Here is a 21,539-nt window from a genome sequence, read left to right on the forward strand (position 1 = left end):
ATATATTGACCAGCAAATGTTGGTTTTCTGTAAACAGTAGTAAGCAACTCAGAAGATGTACGCAACAGATGTACATCCAAGAAAGGTAAGCAATTGTCTTTTTCTTTTTCAATAGTAAATTTTAAATTTGGAAAAACCGGTTAAATTTGGTCCTAGAAAATGCCCTGTATATTTGAGATTGCCATATCTAGGTAAAGTAGCAACTGCTCTAGAAAAGACTGTAAAATACACTGTAAACTCCACTTTTAACTCTGTACAACTAAGAATCAGTCATGCTACAAGAAAGCCCTTAAATGGAATTTGTAAAGACCGTACTGCCGATCAGGAAAAAAGCAAAATAATTTATATGTACAAATGCCACTGTGACAGTGAGTACATTGGCAGAACGTCTCAAAGATTCCATATTAGAAGGGACCAACACGTTTTTAATTCCCTCAGAAGATGGATGGACACTGGTTTAAAAAAACCATCTAATAGATCATCAGCGATAGCTGAACACTTATTAAACAATTCAGACTGCGCAAAGAACTATAGTGATAGTAACTTTTCAATTTTAAGTAAAGCTCGTAACGATTATCACCTAAGTGTTTTAGAATCTCTATTTATAAAAACATGTAAACCTAAATTGTGTAAGCAACAATATGTTTATAAATCTAATCTTTATAAGTTGTTATAGATTTTATTTGAATTTTGTCGCTTATATTATTTTATTTTTAATGTTGCTTATCTTAGTTAAATTACTGATAAACTGTTTTATATATGCATTTATGAATTGTGAATGTCTAATTAATTTTGCTCAATTATGCTAATTAGTGTTAATTGATTTTTCTGATTTTTCTGATGTAACCTCTAACTATTTATATACTCAAAATTTAATCTTAAAATTAGTTGCTAACTAAAGTAATTGAAAAGCGTTAGCCGAAATCGATTTTACTTGTTTGTTGCTTTAATAAAGATGTTTTTGAATGAATTTTGTCTTAGATTTCTGTATAAAACAGGATTCAGCTTTTTTACTGATTGGTATATGTTGTATTGTTTGTATAAAAAGTTTTCAAACCCTAAATAAGTGATATCCTTTTCAATTTTCCGTGACAGCGCAAAATTTCTATAATTTGTTTAAATTACTGCTGTTTATAATAATGTTTGTTTATATCTTTATTGTTTAAATTTTTTAGTTTTGATTTTTATCTTCTTTGGTGTTAAATTACAGTATTTATTGTATAAATAATGATCTTTATAAGTTGTTTATCATTGTAGAAACTATTATTAACACAATAATGTTTGAAAATTTTGTCTGTGATCAACAAAACAAGCAAAGTTTTACTTTAATTATGAGTTTAGTAGTGAAAAAAAAAATAAAAGCTTTAAATAATTTAATGTAGTGTTGTAGAATTTTGTACAGCAGAAGTTTTAAAACTTATCTGTTTTAAAGTCTTCTAAAAATTTTCTTAATAGAAAACTTATATTTGCTAAGTTCACATACATTTTTGTAGTTTAATTAAGTACATAATGTGTATATTAGACTTTTAGTAAATCAGTACTTTTGTATGTCGTTAAAAAGATCAAATAAAAACGTCAGTATTGCTACAGTCAGTTTAGGTTATTAGTTCAATTTCTACTTATTAAAGAAAATCTATACAGTTTTATAGTTATATTTTTTTTAATCTAAAACAAAACACACTTTGTTTTACCACAAAACACACTTTGTTTTACCACATAGGAACATATAATAACATTATCGTAAAAATTAGTTTTGATAAGTATGTAAAATTCTTAAAGTACACTTAAATGGTACATAACAACAAATTCTAGCGTTTACTAAGTTAAAGGTAAAAAAATCACTAATTAGCTTTAATAAAAAAAAAGAATGTAAATCTAAAGAAGGAGGGTTTTTGATTATATACTGATGTTGTTAAAATACTTTTACTTAAAATTAAGATTTTTTTCTCAAAGTTTTTTAAAAAAACCTGCCAACAGGAATTTTAAATAATAAAATTTCATGTTTTATTTACTTTGATGTTGGGATTATTCATAAACATAAGACTTTTTTTCCGAAATATTACATAATTTTAATTCTAGTCAAACTGGAATTTTTTTTACACGCAGATTGAATTACATCAAAAAATATTTGTTTTGCTCATATATAAATGCACGGTGTATTAGATTTTTTATACCCTTGTGCTCTTTTATTTTATGATAAGATTTTGAAAATAAAATTGCGAAATTTAATAAATTTCATCAGGACATTGAAGTTTGTTTATTTTTCAAAACTAATATTATGTACATGACAAAGCGCAGTTTCTGAGATAAAGTATAAGGTTATATTTGGTTTTATTCTTTATAAAATTTTCCTTTTAAAAACTGCAGGATTAATTAATTTTGAAAATCAAATTATTAAAGCTTAACTTTAATTTTTTTAAAAATTTAAAATAATCCTATACTTTTTATAACTTGCATTTCATAGGGGTTAAAACTAAGCTCTTTTAGGTCTAACAGGTAAAAAAAAAAATTTAAAACTGTTTTTTAAAATAAAATTTTGTTTAACTATATGTAGCTCATTATTTAATGCTAAAATGATAAAGAAGTAAAATAAAATCAATAAAGTATACAAAGTTTAATTAATTACTAGCGTATAATTTACTCTTTACATATTTTTTAAACTAAAATAAATTGTTAAATTTTACTATGATTTTTACTTTTTCTTCCTTTTTTTAATGTTTTTTAATCATTTTTTAGTGCAGTACATACTTCGATAGTTTGTCTAATGTATTAATATATACTGCTTACAATATAAAACTTTTCTTTTCAATTACATTTAACAAAACATTTATAGTTTTACTTAGCCTTTTTATGTTTTAAACTTTGAAAAAAATTCAGTTTAACATAATTTGAGATACTTAAATGTTTATGAAAATAGTGAGATAGTTCTTATCTAACATATATTAACATTGAAAAAAATTTAAAAATTACAGAAAAACTATTAGAAAATATTTCGCAACTGCCTAACTTTTATAGAAACTAGTATGGACTTTGAATAGTTTTTACTAACTACTTGATTACAAAGTTTTATTTCGTGAAAAAAGTAACAACAAATTAGCATTAACTTATAACACAAATTTTCAAAGATAATATTTTTTACATACTAATTTATAACAAAACAGGTTAAAGTCTTAAAGCAGAAAGTGTTTTAAGTATGTTAATCGAACCTGTTCAGTTAATTAACTTGAATTGATTTATTACAAATAAAAGATAAGCATGTAATAAATATTTGTTGTAAAAATCTAACTAAATCAAATAATTATAAAAACTTTATACTTGTATTTAACTTTAAAATCACTGGCGATTTCATTTAGTTTATAACATAAAACATTGCTTATTTCATTAAAAGTATAATACTTTTTACTTATAATGTAGCATTATTGAAAACAAAACCTAAGAAGATAATTACTTGAGTGTACATATAATTATAAATAAAAAAAACTTATTTAACAACCATTTTAAACAATGATAGGAACAATTAAATCGAAAAAAAACTTTTTCTAAAAAATCCTAAATGAATTCTTTTCAACTGTTCCAAATTGTTGTATTTATAGGTTTACACGTTGCGTAGTCAAGTGTTATAATGTAACATTCAGTTTAGTTACTATGTAAAAATCTAAAAATTAAGTAATTCCTACAAATATTAAGTTTCAATCAATGTTTTTTTAAATCCGTTGAATAATGTCTCCTTAAATCTGTTAAAATTCGTATTTTTAGAAATAAGTTCTATTTACATTTACAAACAAGCTTTCTTTAATTTATATCTTTAACTTAAGTATTTTTCGTTCAATTTTCATCAGTAATTACCTAGCAATAAATAGAATATAAATCTAACTTATACAGTAACAGTAGGAATCATCAATTACAAATATTAAATACATAAAAGTCATTTACACAAAACTAATCAAAATACTAATTATTAAAGCTGGTTAAATACAGACATACAAACAACAAAAGAGCATAAAGTATATAAAGCAACTTATAGTACTTTTAACTAAATCGAACACAATAGCTACATCGGTCTTACAACTAGACAGCTAAAGAAAAGGGTTAAAAAAGCATATACCTGGTTGCATTGATAAGTTTTCGAATTTAACTGAACAAAAAAAAAGAAAAAGGAAATAGTTCTAATAAATTTATGAATGCACTAAAAAATTTGTTATTGCGAAATTTTGTTAACAATCAGAGTTGTGCTGTGAATTTGAATTTGGAAAGATTTAAGATAATTAAAAGTTGTTATAACGTCTTTGTTAGTTAAAATGGAAGCTTTATGTAATCTAAGTAGAAAACCTACCCTTTGAGGGAAAAAAGAATTCGACTATAGTTTTGCCTTATTTACTTAATGCTTTTTATGGTGTTTATTGTTTGTACTTAATCAAACTTATTAACTATTATTTTGATTAATTTTGTGTAATTGACTTTGTATGTAATTAATTTTTGTTTTTGATGATTACTACTTTTACTATATAAGTTAAATTTATATTTTATTTATTGCTATGTATCCACTGATGAAAATAGTGTGAAGTATATTTATATTCTGCACTGAATATCTTTTGTATTTTGTATAAACAATTTTTCGGATTTAAGGTTTAACACTTTTCTTTCTCTTTTTAAATTTGGTCTGCGAATACAGTATTACAAGATAAAAGTTTTATCAGAGACGAAGTATGTAAATGCGAACCAAATATTCGCGCATTTTCAGCCAACTGCCTAAGGTCTTTCAATTTTTTATCGGAGAAAATCACACATCTATATTTGTTTTTCAAATTGAGTAGAATCAAATTTAAAAGACATTTTTTTATTTTACTAGTAGAATTATATTTTACTTCAGCATTTATAATACTAAAAAAAAGCAGTAAAAATTAGTATTTTTAGTGCAGCTTAAAATATTCAAACTTGCGACTAGAGAGTAATAAGTTTAGTATTTGTAAACTAAAATCAATAAATAATTTAATCAAAAAATAATATTTTTTCTTGAATACATTATTTATAATATCCTTTTATTTTTTGAAACAAATAAGACAATTACATAAATTTGTTAAAAACATCAAAAATGTTACTAATTTAGTAAAAAATGATACAATAGGAAATTTAATCACTCATTCTAAAAACATACTTCACATAGATGTAGTGATTTTAATAATATCTAATAAATTTCAAACTAAATGCTTAATAGTTTACACGTTCAACTTGCTTTTAATATAAATAATCGAAAGTTTGCATTAAGTTTGTTTTAATCTATTTGATGAATTCGAAAACTTTAGAATAACTAAAAACTTTAGTAATTAATGTAATTCGCACCATATTATTATGAGAAATAGTGAGATACAAAGCTTTGATTGAAAAAGTGCCAACTCGCCTTCCATGAGCTGTAAAGTTATCATCGTTTAGCTTACTTTTTGTATTGGTCTCTAAGGTATTTTGTACCAAAGCTTTGTTTGACATCGGTTTCAGTTTATTTTCTCTTTAGTCTTTGTCTCTATAGTTATGAGATATCTTCGTTTTAATGAAAAAATTATCTTCTTTTTTCGTTGCCTCACGTTTTAGATTTCAGAGCATACATGAAAACGTTCAGGTTAAACTGAAACAAGCTATCAGTAAATAACACATTTTTCATTTTTAGTTAAAGACAAAAGAAAATCAAAAAAGATTGGAAAATCTTTAATGAATATTTACCTTTTAAAAAGTTTTTTTATAAATTCGTTTATTTTTAAAGTATAAATATGCATGCTTTTAAGAACAAAAATAAACTACTTTATAACGTTTTATTTACTATAGTTTTTTCCAATATTTTATTTGGCACAATTTCGTTACAAAATTTAGTTTTGAAAAAAAGCTGCGAGTATACTAAAAAATAAAAATACAAAACTAACAAAACATTTTATTAGTAACTAAAATGAAGGCTCTATTTTAATTAGATTTTATAATACGCTATAATATACTAAGCAACTTTTTTGATAGTCTGTGTTATGAACGTTCTAGTTAATTATATCCTAACTTCTATTTTGGGCTTTTGTTTTTTAAAGTTTTATAATATTGATTAAAGCAAAAACAAAAAATTTGTATACTATATAATTTACATATATTTTATAAACCAAAAAGTTTTTAACTTTTTTTTAAATAGATTTTTTGCACTTTGTTTATTACTTTTTTAGCTAGATAGTTATTTAAAAAAACTTAAAATTACATAATATTTAGAATTCAAAGAATAAAAGTATATTTATAGATTAAGATAAAAATTATGTTTTGGATATAAGAATAAATATTAAAACCTATTAACATATATAACTATTTTTTAATATAAAGTTTTATCTAAGCAATGTTTATTTAAAATCATTGTGTATTTTAATAGTTAATCAAATTGAAAAAATTCATAATAAAAGAACACTTGTAGAAATCATAATCATATAGCAGAACTAATGTTTATTTTTTCACAATTAAAGAGCAATTAAAGACCAATTAGCTAATAATTTTTTAATCTAAATATAAAACTGTGTTACAAAAAATGAAAAACTTTAATAATTTACTAAATCTTTTAAGTCGAAAAAAAAAGTTAAATATGACTATGAACTAAATACTGGACAATACGTTGACGATATCCGTTGAGTGCGACTCAATAACCGATAGGTTCTTCGTGCACCAATTCCTAGGACCAAATAGTTTCTTAATTAAACATAACTACTAACACATGTTTCTCAATCTTTTACTTGACAAACAGATACCTTTTTTTTTCAAAAACCACTCTTTCTGGAAAATTATACTTAAAAAAAAGTGTTATTTATCTCATTAAAACTTAAAAAGCTTTTTCGCTAAAAGGCAGTTACTATTGTTTATTACTATCTGTGTTCTTCAATTTTAAAAAATTCGATAGTCGAATCGAACTGAATAAAATCGATTCACAAGTATTGATACTGTAAGTTTGGAAATAAAATTTTGAGTACAAAAAAAGTTGATTAATAGCACATATTCAAAATTAATTTCTTTTTTTTTTAATTTTATAAGTCAAAAAATAGCTTAATTGCTAATTAATACAAATTTTCATCAATCATTCTAGATTAGTAAATATCAAATAAAACAACTTTGAGACGCATTATTGTTTTTACAAACTTTACAAACTACAAGTATACAAAAGTGTTTAGAATAAGTATATCTCTAAACATGTTAAATATTTCATTATGCCAAAACTAGTTTGTTTTTCGTAACAGTTTGCTACTTATAATCTTCAAATGTATTCATTATTTCTTGAAGCAAATAGTTATTTATGCAGCTAGAGTAGTTTTAGTTTGCGTTAAAACAGTTAAGTAGAATTATTTTTCTAATTTAGTCACATTTAAGTACTATTATATGAAAAAACTTGAATTATACTTTTGCATTTGTTATTTAATTGAGTTTGTAAATATATCATAATTTTTTATAATTCTTTACTATTTTTTAATAATCCGTTTTTTAAGCTCACTTCGTTCATCTATAAGTAGTTTTTGTAGCATACTTTCAGCTTTTTTAATTATAGATTTTTAGCTCAATAAATTCTTTTTTTTTATCTTCACTTCCTAATAGATAACATTTCAATATTTCTTAGATATCCAATTGACATTTAATAACGAGACATGCATTTATTGTAATCTCATTACTTGAACTATTCTAAAGGTTGTTACAATAAATTAAATTTTTCAAATATGCTTGAAGATCTCAGGTAAACTCCTGAAAATCTTGTAGAGCTTTTAATTATAAGATATTTTGTTTCTTATACTAGTTTCTATCTAAGTTTCGAAAAAACTATTAAGTTCTTGTATTAGGCACTTTTAAGATAAAAAACTTAAGTTACTTTTGTTATTCTTTTATTTCGTAAAATATTAAAAAAGCAATTGTTATTAAAAGTTTAGATGCTCAAAATGACATTTTTATTAAGTGCAAATAAAATTGACTCATTAATTTTAACTTCAATCTATTAAAACTACAAATAAACTTTATCTAAAACATAACTGTTTTATTATTTTCTTATCATTAAATTCGGTTATTTAATTTAAAAAACTAGATATGAAACTTTACCCTGTTTTATGGTTTACATACGTAAAATTAAAAAAATATAAGTCTAAAAAACAAACCGAAAATTAAAACATATACAGTTCAAAAACCAAAATAAACGAACATTAAAACTATGGTTTCATTGAAAATATATAAGCTGTATAACCATTATTTTTTATTTTTTGAAATTGAAAACTCTATTAAGTATTTAAAGTTTATCAAAATAAAACAAAAACCAAGAGTGCTCAAAGTTTTTTAATATTATTTGTGAAAAAATACATAAGTATTTTCTATTTGTGTAAATAATCGAATATTTATATCTTTTTTAGGCAATTAACCAAATTAAATTTCTATCATAAATGTAACAAAAAAATAATTAAATTAGTTAATATGAAAATTATATACTTAATATTTTTAGTAGTTATTTTTATGATATTTGATGATTTTATTTTAATTTAAAAGGTCAAAATTTATTATTGTCACTTTTTTTAATTTCACGCGTGTTTTGTCAACTCTAAAGTATAAGCTTGAACTGTTTCTAAATTTCATCGTTACGAGAATTATCAAGCACTAAAGCTCTAATTTTTTTGTTCCATGTTTGATATCAGCAGTAAAAATGCTGTAGTTTAAAACTGATCTCTGTATTACTTTAATCTCTCTATAGTACACTGTGCAAAAACAGTAATTTGAAAACAACTCTATTTTATCTTTTTTTGAAACTCTCGCGCCAGAAACATGAGATATATTTGCTTTATCGGAAAAAATCCTTTTTTTTTCGATACTTTGCGTTTAATATTCAAAAGCTTACATGAGAACCTTTAGATTAAAACTATGCTTAGCATACAGGCTAAATGGCTCTAAATGTTTGTGTTTTTGTTTAGGAAAGATTGCGTTTAATGAAACAGATTTTAGTCGTTTATAGTTTTGAAAAGTTTTTATTTGTTTGTGTTTTTATTATCTAAGGTTAAATATGAAAACTTTTTAGAAGCAATTCTTTTTTGCTATTAATTATAGTTAATACGTTTTAACATTTAACTTTATAAAAAAAAGTTGAAATTATTTGAGCTAAAATTTACTTTAAACTAAAACGAGAGTTTTTAAAATTTGTAGAAAAGAAATACAAAAAGTTAACAATTAATAAATATAAAAAAGTATCAGTAATTAAAAAATATATTTTCAGTTGTATTTTTTTTAATGTTTATAAATAAAAGCATGTATTATTTTTAATATCTTGTTTATAAATATTTTAAATAAAAATGTTCCCTAGTGTTATTTTACATAAACTATTATTATATATTTAACTACTTGAATATAAACTTAAAAAAGAAACTAAATCTTTATTTGGATACTCTAAGTTATTCTTAAATCGAAGTAAAGTTATCACTTTAGAAAAATGTGTTTTTTACTTTTTCAGGTAATTAATAATTTTGCCAAGTTTTGAGTTTTTTGTATAAGTATTTTTAATTTTTAAAAAAAGTTAAATTTAAAAATAAGTAAATAGTTTAGTTTCATCTAAATGTCAGTTTACTTCAATAATCAAAATTGTTCGATTGAAATAATTATTTATGTTCTGTTTATATAAGTCAGCTGTTAATACTTTAACCGTTTAAAATAATATAAATCATCAATTAAAAATAAATAAAAACTTTTATTAGTCATAAACATAAAAGTTAATTATACATTTATTTAAGAAAACGGTTAATCAAATCTAAAATATAAGACAATATTGCAAAAGTATACTGAAATCGATTATTAATACTTTTTCTGCTTAAAAAGTAATTAATAACTTTATTATTTTTCGATCTAAATAAATGCAAAATAAACTTTATTTTAAAAATTATTTCTAACAAAATTTTTCATTAATCTCATTAGAATTTGAAAATTTTTCCCTCTGAAATAATTTTTTACCTAAGTTGCAATAAATTGGTTTTATGAATTCAAAAACGGTCACTAATTAAACTAAAATATAAAATTCGATTTCAAGATTTTATGTTGCTATTTCAAAACAAAGAAATCAACAAAAACATTAATATTAAATGAAAAACCAATTTATTTTTTACTCTGTAAATATTTTTATGTTTAAGTTTAATATTTTTTTCTAAAATTTTCAGCAAATCTGCCACTAAAAAAAAAGATTTGTTAGTTTTATTTATTTCAATTGAAGTTTAAACACAAAATTTAAAATACTTCTCTATTCAAAAATACTAAAAGGTTTAATTTAATTAAGTTTTTGGCTTGTTTTACAACAAATTTTAAGAATACATTTTTATCAAACGTGTAAATCTCTAAAATGACAGAAATGACTTAAACTTTTAGTGCATAGAAAATGTCGCATTGAAGTTAAGATTTATGGTTTGAAACTACAAACAAACATTTTTAAGCATATAATTTTTTGTAGTCTTATATAGTTTTTTAATTGGTGTAAGACCTGTATATATTTGATCAAGTTAAAATCAAAACTCATGATTTTTTGTTTGATTGTACAATTATAAAAAGTATGTAACATATTTTTTTCCAGCTCCTGAATACCTTTAACTACTATACTATTAAAACTTTATTCATTTTTTTTTTCCAAATAAAAAAAGTCTTTCAAATTTCAAAAACAAAATAAGAACAAAACCATTTTAGAGTAAATTAAATAACTTCAAGACGTTCAAGTTTACTTCATGAAACAAAGCTGTAAAAATTGTTAGTGGAAATTATTCATAGTTCCAAGAAAAAAACTAAAACTATACTCAAATTCATAAAATACTTTGACTAAAAATATTTTCATGTAAGTAACTTTTTGTTGAAGTTCTAAAACTTAGTAAATCAATTAATAAACATAACAAAACTTATTTAAATCTTTATTTTAACATAGTTTTATAGTTTTTATTATCTGGCTTGAAGTTGAACTTTGTTACTGTTATTAGAGTAAGTACTTTTTTAATATAGACACTGACTATATTTAAAACAAAAATTAGTAGCTCTAATTTTTTAATAAAGCAAAAGTCTAGCTAAAACACAAAATATTTCAAATAAAAAGCTTTTACGTATATTTAACTACTTTAAGAATTTGACTAACTCTGTTATATGGAATATAGTTTCAGGCCATTTTATAAATCCTATAGTGGATGTTTAATAAACGCTTTAACAAACTATTTACGTTTTGAACTTATACAAGCCAATGTGTTACTTGAGCAGTTAGATTAATTTTAGAATTTTTATTTACTTAATAAAGGGTGAGAATTTTAACAGGTTTTGGTCAAAAATACTAATTTTGAATTGAAAATATGTTTAAGCTTTTTTTTTTAACATAAATTTAAAATTATAACATTCAGTATTATATCGATTCCAACAAGATAACGTATGAAAAAAATTGTATAATTATGTGGTTTTATAAAATATTATAAACAGTATTATTTTGTTTAAAAAATTGTTATGTTAGATTAATAAAACAAACGCTATTTTTAATGTGTGAAACCAATAGAAACGTGTTCTTTAACTAAAGTGTTTTACCTAGGAGTTATACTGTTATATTGCAGTAATTGTTGTAACATTGTTGATATTTTTTTCGATTAATAAAATAAAATAAACGTTTAATAGTAATAAAAGTTTTTTTTTTTAATGTACAGTCTTTACCATGTTTTACAGTTCAGATTTAAATGACTTATAGCTAACAAAGCTTTCACTTGAACTTTTAGACAAACTATAAAACTCACAACTATATAGATGTGTGCAAGTTTACAAAATTAGCATATTTTACAAAACAAGCTCGGAAATATAAACTCAAAATGGTTAAAATCTATAAAAACAACCACACTTTTAGTAGTAATTAAACGCCGTATAAAAAAATAATTGACACTAATGAAGCTAGTGTAAAGTACTGTAAATGAAATTCATTAGTCATGATATGAACAAGCATCGTTGTAGTTTATTGTGGCTCAACGAAACTTTAGTCTACTACCAAGTAACAGTTGTCCAGTTTACTTCTAAGCTTAATTAAATTTTATGTTATACTTTGCTTTACAGCAGAAGTATAAGTGAAAGTAAATTTTACCGACGCACCTTTAAAGTTAAAGATTTAAAGTAAAGACACAACAAACATTTTGAAAATAATTCTCGGTTTACCTTGTATAAATAATGACATTTTAATTCAGCATTTCTATGTTAAAACATCTTTATATAACAATTTAGTCGTAGTTTGTGTATTGGATATTTCAAAATAGACTTTTTAATATACAAAACGCAATTTCTCAGTACAAGTTCTTAAATTTTTCAGAAAGTTTAAACTAAAGCTTTTGACGTTTTATGTGTTAAATTTAAATAAAATGAGAAAACTAAATTACATGTAAAAAAAATGCACATAATGCGTAAAAAATTCAGGATTACTTCTAGTAGAGATGCTTTACAAACTTTTTTTTTTGACTTTTGAACTATATTTTATAAATACATTTAAATTGATGGTTTACTTCTAGACGTAATTTAACTTTATGTTAGACTTCGCTTTACAGCAGTAGTGTAAGTGAAAATTTATTTTTACCGACGCACCTTAGAATTGTGTAGCGATCTAAAGTAAAGAATTTTATTGTTCATTATCTTTGTTTGATTTATTAGTGTTCTTATGTCATGTTAAGTAAAGTTTTTTTAGAATCTTTATTATTGTTTTGTTTTGTGTTTTGCATGATTTTATAATTTCTTATGCAATTATAAGACTATATAAGATTAAAATAATCTTTTTTTTTGCAACAATTGTAACACACCGATGAAAGTTTGTTTGAATATATTTGTGTTAAGTAAAAGACCTTTTTTACTTTTGAAGTAGAGATAGAACAAAAAAAATGAATACAAAATCTCGATTTATCTTACATAACTAATGGCATTTGAATTAAGCATGTTTATGTTGAAACATCTTTATATAATCATTTATTCGTGGTTTGTGTATTGGATATTTTAAAATACACTTTCAAATATACGAAACGCAATATATCAGTACAAGCTCTTAAATTTTTCAGAATGTTTTAAATTAAAGCCTTTTAAGGTAGATGTGTTCAATTTAAATAAAATGAGAACACTAAATTACATGTAAAATCAAATGCAAGTAAAACGTAAACATATGACAATTACTTCTAACTGAAATGCTATATAAAAGTTGTAGACATTTTTAACTTTTGAACAATTTATAAATACATAAAATCGGTATTTGTTTTATGAAAATAAATAAGCTTTTACAGATATAAGATAGAAAAAAACATTAAATATTAAAGGTTTTTATGTTATCATTACAAAACTAACTTTAATAAGTACTTGATGTATCAACAAAATGTATGAACTACACCCATATAACTAATATTTCTAATCTTTTTCATAATTGTTTTTCACGTTTAATTAATCAATTAATATTCATGTTTATTCATAGTGCAAACTAAAATATTCGTGTATCAGGCACTGTAAAAAAATATGTTTTTCTAATATTGAAAAAAGTATTTGATATTTAGTAACTATACTTCTTTCTAAGAGCAAAATCAATTTGTTTTTTGACCTTAAATAATTTTAATTTATTTTTTGATATTTTATTTGAAACATGATCAGTTAACGTGCAGTATTTGCCTTAGATTCCTTGTGAAAAATATTTTGTAAATTTTAAAACACAATAAGTGAAAAATTAAAAATGCTTGTTAAATGTGTGTATTATCTTTTTGTCTATGTTTTGTATATTTTTCTAGTTTTAAGCAATAAATATTAATTTAAGTTTGCAAATTTGCAGTTTAGCAAAATTTAAATTTACTTTTATATACTTTCTTCGTTTAAACTAAAGATAAAAGACATATCGTATAATAAATTGTGTTTTTTATATAAAACCTCAATCTTTGTTCAAGCGGTTAGTTAATAAATTTAATTAAAATGACTTCAACCACATTTATTGAAACAACGCCAACTCTACAAACTTCGTATCTGACGACATCTGACAGTTACAATAACACAAACAACACATATCCACACTGCGAACACTTTAAGGTAATAAATATTTTATAATGCATTTAGTTTACTTACAAAGGTTTTTTTGCTTTACTTAAGCAAGTTCTTTAGCTATTTTTTTGAAATTATAATAATACTATGTATACATAAAAGTTTAAAAAATTAATTTAAAAGTCTGTTATAATTTAGACAACTAGTTTAGACTAGAATGATCAAAACATTAAATTCTACTGAGTTTTTCAAATGTATCAACTACCTATTTTTTTTATTTCAATTGTTAAAAAAAATACTTAAAATCAAGAAATGCCTTTGTGAAGTATTTTACAATTGTAAGTAAACACAATGAGTATAAATGTTTGTGCCAAAATTTTACCTTGACTGATATAAACAATGAAACAAAGACTAAAAGTGTATACTTAACGGTAGACTAACAAAAAAAACAAATAGTTTTCTATTTTCTCACCAGAAATTATTAGTATTCGACACACATCAGTGCATTCGAGTGATGATGACGTGGCTGATGTTTCTGATGAGCGCTGGAGGCAACTTGTTCATATTGTACTGCGTGTTGAGAAAGAACCGGAAGTCACACGTCCACGTCATCACAATGCACCTCGTCCTCGCAAACCTCGTATTCACTTGTTTCAGCATGCCGACAGGTATGTGGAGATTTATTTTTTTTGTAAGAAGATTTAAGAGTTTTAAAGGTAAAAGGATGACTTTTTTGTAAGGCGTTCAAATCTTATTCAACTTTTTAAGTGTTGCGAGATTTTGTATTTAAATAAACAATACTATTTTTAGATGCAAAAAACGTGATTGATTTGTCAAATGCTGTTTAAAAAAAAATACTAATAAAGTATAACAGACGTTTTGACAGATGCTGAATGTTAATGGTTATAAATATCATATATATTTTATAGCTAAAATTATGTAAATTTTTTTTAAGTAGAAAACTCCTTTCTGGTCATTTACATAATTATATACACTTTCATAACATTTTAAAAGCCATAAAACTCAGTATAACAGTATAAAAGCGTCTGATGAACTGCTCTGCAGAGAAACGGCGTAACGCAATAAAAGTTTAACAATAATTTTATATAACATTATAAAACCATAAAATACACATAATCTTATACTCGAAATAATAAATTATTTTTTTGATAATTTTTATTTGTAAAGTAAACATTTAAATAAATAAGCGTGTTACGTCCGGGCTACATAAAATAAAAAATAGAAAATAAAGCTATAAAAAATTCCTACAACACATGATTACAAAAACTCTTAAAAACTAAATGAAAACTTTTGTAAATGTTTGAATAATATGTATTACAATTATTTAAATTAACGTTATTCATACTTTAATTTCATCTTTTAACTCTATATATGAACTAAAATGCTTTGTTATTCAACATAAACAAAATTAGTAATAAACAAATTTAAAACATAGACTTTATCATACGAGTTTTAGCATATAGATAACCTTGTAATTTTTATGTAGATATGCTAAATTGATAGTTCAACAATAGTTATACATACGCTTTTAACACTTTTGAAACATTACTTATATTAATCTACTAAAGCTTGCAAAACTAATAGAAGTTGGTCAATACTTATTTTATTTCAATTGCATAAATTTTATATCTTTATAGTAATTTCAAAGTGTTTTCTTTAGTCCTAAACTTTTATTTGTAATTCAAAAAACATATAAATTTTAAGTTATTTTTATCAAATTTTTTAATTAAATTCAGATTAATTGTATTAATTGTAATTTAATGCTTACAACAAGTTTTCCAAAGCCTTTTTTTTTAAACTGTTAGTTTTATATTTAACAAAAATTAATTATTTGATTCACATAGCATCTGTAATTTAAAACTGCATTGTACATTTTCGCACTCTTAACCGATTACATTTGAGCGCGAAAATATACCACATTATTACGTCACAACAGAAGCGATATGGAATGTGACGATGTCATGGAAGGGAGGCACCGTAATGTGCAAGATTTGTCAGATGCTAAAACAGTTCGGCATGTACGTCTCCTCACTCATGGTTCTGGTTAGATTTGTTTGAAATAATATTTTTTGGATACTTTTAGTTGTTATTAATATGATTTCACATGCCTTATAGATTTTCATAAAATCAAAATGACCTGTAATTGTTTAATTCTATCAAACATTGAAGTTTAAGGATTTCAAGTATATTATCTATTTACTAATAAATTTTACATTTTCTTGAAACATTTTGTTAAACATTAATATAACAGATTATAGCAGCAGACAGAGCAATGAGCATTCTTGCGCCGATGGCCAATGCTGATACACAGAGGAAAAGAATAAAATTCATGATTTTTATTACGTGGATTGTTTCATTCTTGTTCGCTGTACCTGCGGTTAGTTAGTGTTAAAAGATAACCATTACGAATTGATAAATAGCACGATGTATTTCTATTTTCTTGATAATTTTTTTATGTTACTATTTATATACACTCTACACATTTTAAGCATTATTGTGTTGTCATGTCAATTGTACGCTTGACCAACGTAAATTGCATACACAATCTTAACTTTTTCTAAATAAGCTTTATTTTGTTTATTATCTAAATATGATAAACTTCATAACAATGTTTGTTAACTTTTACTTGCATCTTTGTTTGGCATAAAAATATTTTATTAAGCTTTGCGCATGATGTCTTGAACGTAGATTTCAAAAGACGTGTTTTCAGTACAAATAAAAACACAATGCTTGCTTTTTACGAGATTGTAGTCCTGCGGTTTTTTTAACATTTTCTTCTTTATAACTTGTTAATTCCAAGATCGACATTAGTTAAAAGTTTTTATCGTTCCTGGAAGCGGATGATGCATTATGTCGTCATAACAACCGAATTTTTGCGGTTTTTCTTTCAAGCTATGTAAATAAACGCAATCAACTCTTATAAGATCACCAATTAGTTACCAAAAATTCACGTACAGCTATTTTTTATGTACTTATTTTATGTTTCTATGGTCAGGTATATGTTTTTGAATCACTTAATTATTGTTTTAACTAACGGCAGTTTGTGTTTATTTTGATTGAGAAATTCGAAAGTACAAATTATCAGACCAACGCATGGAGTGTTTAGATACACTTTTCTATGAACTAAAGTATAACATTTGTATTTACATAAATAATCTATGCAAAACAAGTATGAAGTATTTATGGTCAAAAACTTCGTCTTAATTTAAAAAATAAAATTCTTAAAGACATCAAAACTTAGCTTAGCTACAACTCAAGTGATAGTAAAAATGTTTATTACAAATAATTATTAAACAAATTAGTAGTGACTTTTACTTATAAAGTAGTAAGTACTTATATTATAATGTGATGAGTAATTAAGTTTTCGTCTTGTTTAACTAAAACTTAACAAAGTAATTTTTTTAACTTTTAACCATAGTTAAGAGCATTGTGTTTAGAAGTTTCAGAGTCTTAAAAAAGTTTCAAATGCTTTTGTTTACTCTCATTTTTTTTAAAGCCTCAGTAGTGTTTGACATTTTTCATTTGATCTTGAAAACTTTAGAATTGTTTAATTAAACTGTTTTGTAGTTATCAACAGAACTTAAAAATAAAGACGTTAAGTTTTTTCACTAAAAATACGTGTAATAACTTAGAGACATTTATCGACTGTTTATTGAGCGTAACCAAAAATAATATACACTTCAATCATATACTCATTATCGTTACAGGAATTTTTTGGGACTTTCTTGTTTTTATACATATAATATCTTGTTTTATCTGACCTTATACGAAAATTGTACTCCTTAATACAAATAGTACTTACCTACACAACTTGTATGCATAAGTAATGTTATAACACAACAGGCGGTGTTCTTTGATCTGACGTCAAAGGTATTTTGTGAAGGAGACGAGCCTTTCAAGCAGTGTGTGGATTTTGCTTGGATCCAGCAAGAGTACCTGAAACCATACTACGTCCACACAATGTGTTGGAGCTTCATAGTGCCTTTCTTCGCCACTCTGCTGTCTTATTCACTTGTACTGTGCGAAATCAGCTCCATGCAAGTCAGGGATATCCGTGAGTTTTAAGTTTTAATATTAGAAGCTGCAGTTTTTATGTTAATTTTATGCGTAAATATTTAAACAAATTCAATAAAGTTCTACTATTAAAACTTTATAAAGCTTTCCAAACTGAATAGTTATAATGTAAAGTATCGGCTACAAACTGTTATTAACAGAATCAGTAATACATATAACTTACGCAGTCTAACACTAAATCTCATTATCTGAAGTTAGACCAAAACAAAAATATAATTTGTCATTGAAATGTTACATTAGTCTTACTTTTGATACGCAAGAACTGTGTAGTGTTAAAATATTGTTTGAAACTTACTTTATACGTAGTTAGAAAAATTGTAGTAGTTATAAATTTATCAGAATAAACACTACACAATACAAACAAGCTAATGTAGCTGAAAAGTTTTGAAATTTATATGTTTCTGACTCACGAGCTATATAAAGTTTGTCTGATCATAATTAAATTATACTTTTTTTATTGATATTTTGAAAATTTCACAAAGATAAAATTAATGCTTCACTCGATTCATGCCAAATTTTATGTTGTATTTTATAAATAGAATAGTTCTCTATAAAACATGTCTTTATTAAAAATTTTATTCTCTTGAATTAGATATTTTTATATAGTAAATAAACTTTTTTATACATCAATATAGTCAAGTAGGTTAAAATGTATTTAAAGTTAGTTTGAAAACTTATTTTTTTTTTGTTTTTAAGTTTAATGTTAAAAAAACACTTTAATAAAATTTTAAAAATTCAACTTATCAAACTTTTATAGATATTATCTATAAAAATATACATAAATAAATTTTTGAGTTCAATAAGCAATGAAAAATGTTTTCCAATTAGCAACTGTTTTAATGCTTTATTGTACAATGACAAAATATGATTTCATTTTATAAATGAAAGTTTCACAAATTTTAGAACTTTTTTATTTCTTACTTTTTTTATTAAACATCATTTTGTTATTATATATATTAAAAAGTATATAGTTATGAAGTACACGATTATTAAAAAGGGTGTAACAGTATTAGTACTTAACTTCGTTTCAATTACATTAAAAATTATCTGAAGCCTTTTTTAACTAAGAAACATTCTAGAGTTCTTTTATTTGATAGTTAGTTACAAATTTGTAGTTTAGAGGTATTTGTGATCGTTTTAAGATTAGTAGTTGAATTCACAGATACTATGAAAATTTTATTTACATGTTTATAACAGTATAATTTTTATATTTATAAAGCTTTTAAAATTAAACATCAGCTAGAGAAAAAATAAAAAGCTTTAATTTCTTAGTTAATTAGTTACTCAAATAAGTATATTGCACATTAAACTGTTTAAAATCACTAGGTTTAAATCGATAAAAAATGTTAAAACTTGTTTTTATAAGTGTTACAGAAGTATTAAATACAGCATGCTACAATATACACTTGTTCATTTGATGTTTTTATAAGATTGTTTTTAACGTAAAGGTAATTGTAAAATAACTATGTAGTTTAAAATGTTGTATATTAGTTGCACACTTTAAATCTTTTTATAAATTATATAAAGTTCAAAATGCATACCATATAATACTATCTAAAAACTTATGCAATTTTTACGTTTTTAGCTGTTTTAAAACGAGCGTTAGATATTTGTATAATCATGTTTTATTTATACTTTTGTATCGATTTGTCGAAGGTTTACTATTTGTTACTGTACTCAATTCACGTTAAATTTATTGGTGATAATAAAAAGTAAAATTATTTGTTATAATAAATATATTTAGTTTCATATTTTCACTAAAAAAATTCTGAAAAATAACAAAAAGTAAAAAAATTTCGAGGTTAAAGAATATTCTGATTAAAGTTTAAAAAAAAAAGGGTTACTGAATACAAAATAAAAGGTCTTATTATAATAACATTAAATACTGTATATTTGTCATTTATTAAAAATTTTTTAGGCATGGTCGGTAGAAGATCATCAAAAACTTCAAATATTTCCAAGGCAAAAAGAAAAACATTTTTGCTGATGTCAATGGTTTCATTGGCGTTTATTTTGTTTTGGGGTCCTTACTATGCCGCCGCCCTTGTTTACTGGTTCAGACCAGACCTTCAACAAAACGTCCCTAAATCTGTTAGATGTTAAATTAACTTAAGAAAATAGCTTATTTAAACTTTGTTTTTTCAGCTTTCAAACTTTTTATACCTGCTGCTTTATTTAAATCCTACAATTCATCCTTTCATATACGGGACTTTTATGAGAGATGTTCGCGCTAAATTTTTTAGTATTGTCGATAAGATAGTTTGCCTACGGAATGTTTGCCAAGTATTTCGGTTAGTTTATTTATTGAAATATCATTTTCATTTTATATTTTATTAACAAAGTTAAGATAGTTAATTGACTACTAACTGCTAGTGAAAAAAAAACTGTTTTTTTGTTTAAAATCCTTTAAACTAGACATTTTTGAATAGGTTAAAAAATCATTAGAATTTAAGTTTTATCTCTTAAGTGTTTAGTCGAAAAAAGTATAGATAAAAAGCAATTAAGTATATTTTAGTTTTACCAACAGTTTTTATATCAGATTTAGAACTTAATATAATTGAAAGTTTTCTACTTTTTCGTCTTATTATAAACTTTAAGTTATATGTTATACATAAAGTTTGTGTCAATTAAATATATTCTGGTAAACGTGGATTTTCATTGTCTGATAAAAAAATCAGTGACAACACATTTTGTATTTAGTAATTTTTTTTTTTAATTAAATGGTTGAAAACAAAAAAAAATTTTTGCTACAGAATTAAGAAAAAAGGAAGCAAAAACAACACGAACAAAAAAGTTATGTCAAAGAAACGAAATAAATGTCTGCAATGTTTTAGCAACAAAACTAATGACGTCATACACGAGCAACAGTCGAATATGATTACGTCACCGTCAAACCGCTATCACGTCATCGGCGATTCTACGTCATCGTCCAGTCATCCGAACGTTACCATGGTGACGAGAGCCATCACTGTCGATTCCAACAGCTTCGACTCGGCAGCTTCGAGTCCAAACGTTAAAAAAGAAAAACTCTTAGCCGTAGCCGAATCAAAATTGTAAATATTTATTTGGAAAGTTGTTTTCCCTAAATTAAACTCCATAACGACCGTACATTGAAGGTTGCACATTTATATATAAACTTTTAGTAGCTGACAGTATAAACTGTTTCACAAGCGCCTTGATTGTTATTTTATAAAAATTAGTGTGTTCTTTGTTTTAAGACCAAAGTTTATGAGACTTTAAAGACTAAACTTATTGCTTTTTTAATATCCGTAAAAAGTTACTAGTATATTAGAAAATTATTGTTTAAACAAATCTAACCAGTTTATTAATATAAGATTAACTAGTTGATAACTGATTTTAGTTTTTTTTTAGTTTTCTCGTTACAAAAAACACCTAACTGTTTTTTTTTTTAACTTGTATTAATTTGTCTG

The 21,539-nt window shown here is 23.9% G+C and overlaps 1 protein-coding gene across 1 annotated transcript; it reads left to right on the plus strand.

Annotated features, from left to right (window-relative positions):
• Nucleotides 1-13,947: 13,947 nt before the first annotated feature.
• On the plus strand, nucleotides 13,948-21,165 carry LOC145841258 (gonadotropin-releasing hormone receptor-like). The gene is made up of 8 exons (XM_082948624.1): nucleotides 13,948-14,061; nucleotides 14,489-14,681; nucleotides 15,971-16,077; nucleotides 16,286-16,411; nucleotides 17,878-18,088; nucleotides 20,027-20,199; nucleotides 20,254-20,399; nucleotides 20,862-21,165. The coding sequence occupies exons 1-8, from the start codon at nucleotides 13,948-13,950 to the stop codon at nucleotides 21,163-21,165; spliced, it is 1,374 nt and encodes a 457-aa protein (XP_082804750.1).
• The last annotated feature ends 374 nt before the right edge of the window (nucleotides 21,166-21,539 follow it).

The sequence above is a fragment of the Thalia democratica genome, chromosome 7, assembly GCF_965202585.1.
Source record: "Thalia democratica chromosome 7, ktThaDemo2.hap1.1, whole genome shotgun sequence".
Lineage (NCBI taxonomy): Eukaryota > Metazoa > Chordata > Thaliacea > Salpida > Salpidae > Thalia > Thalia democratica.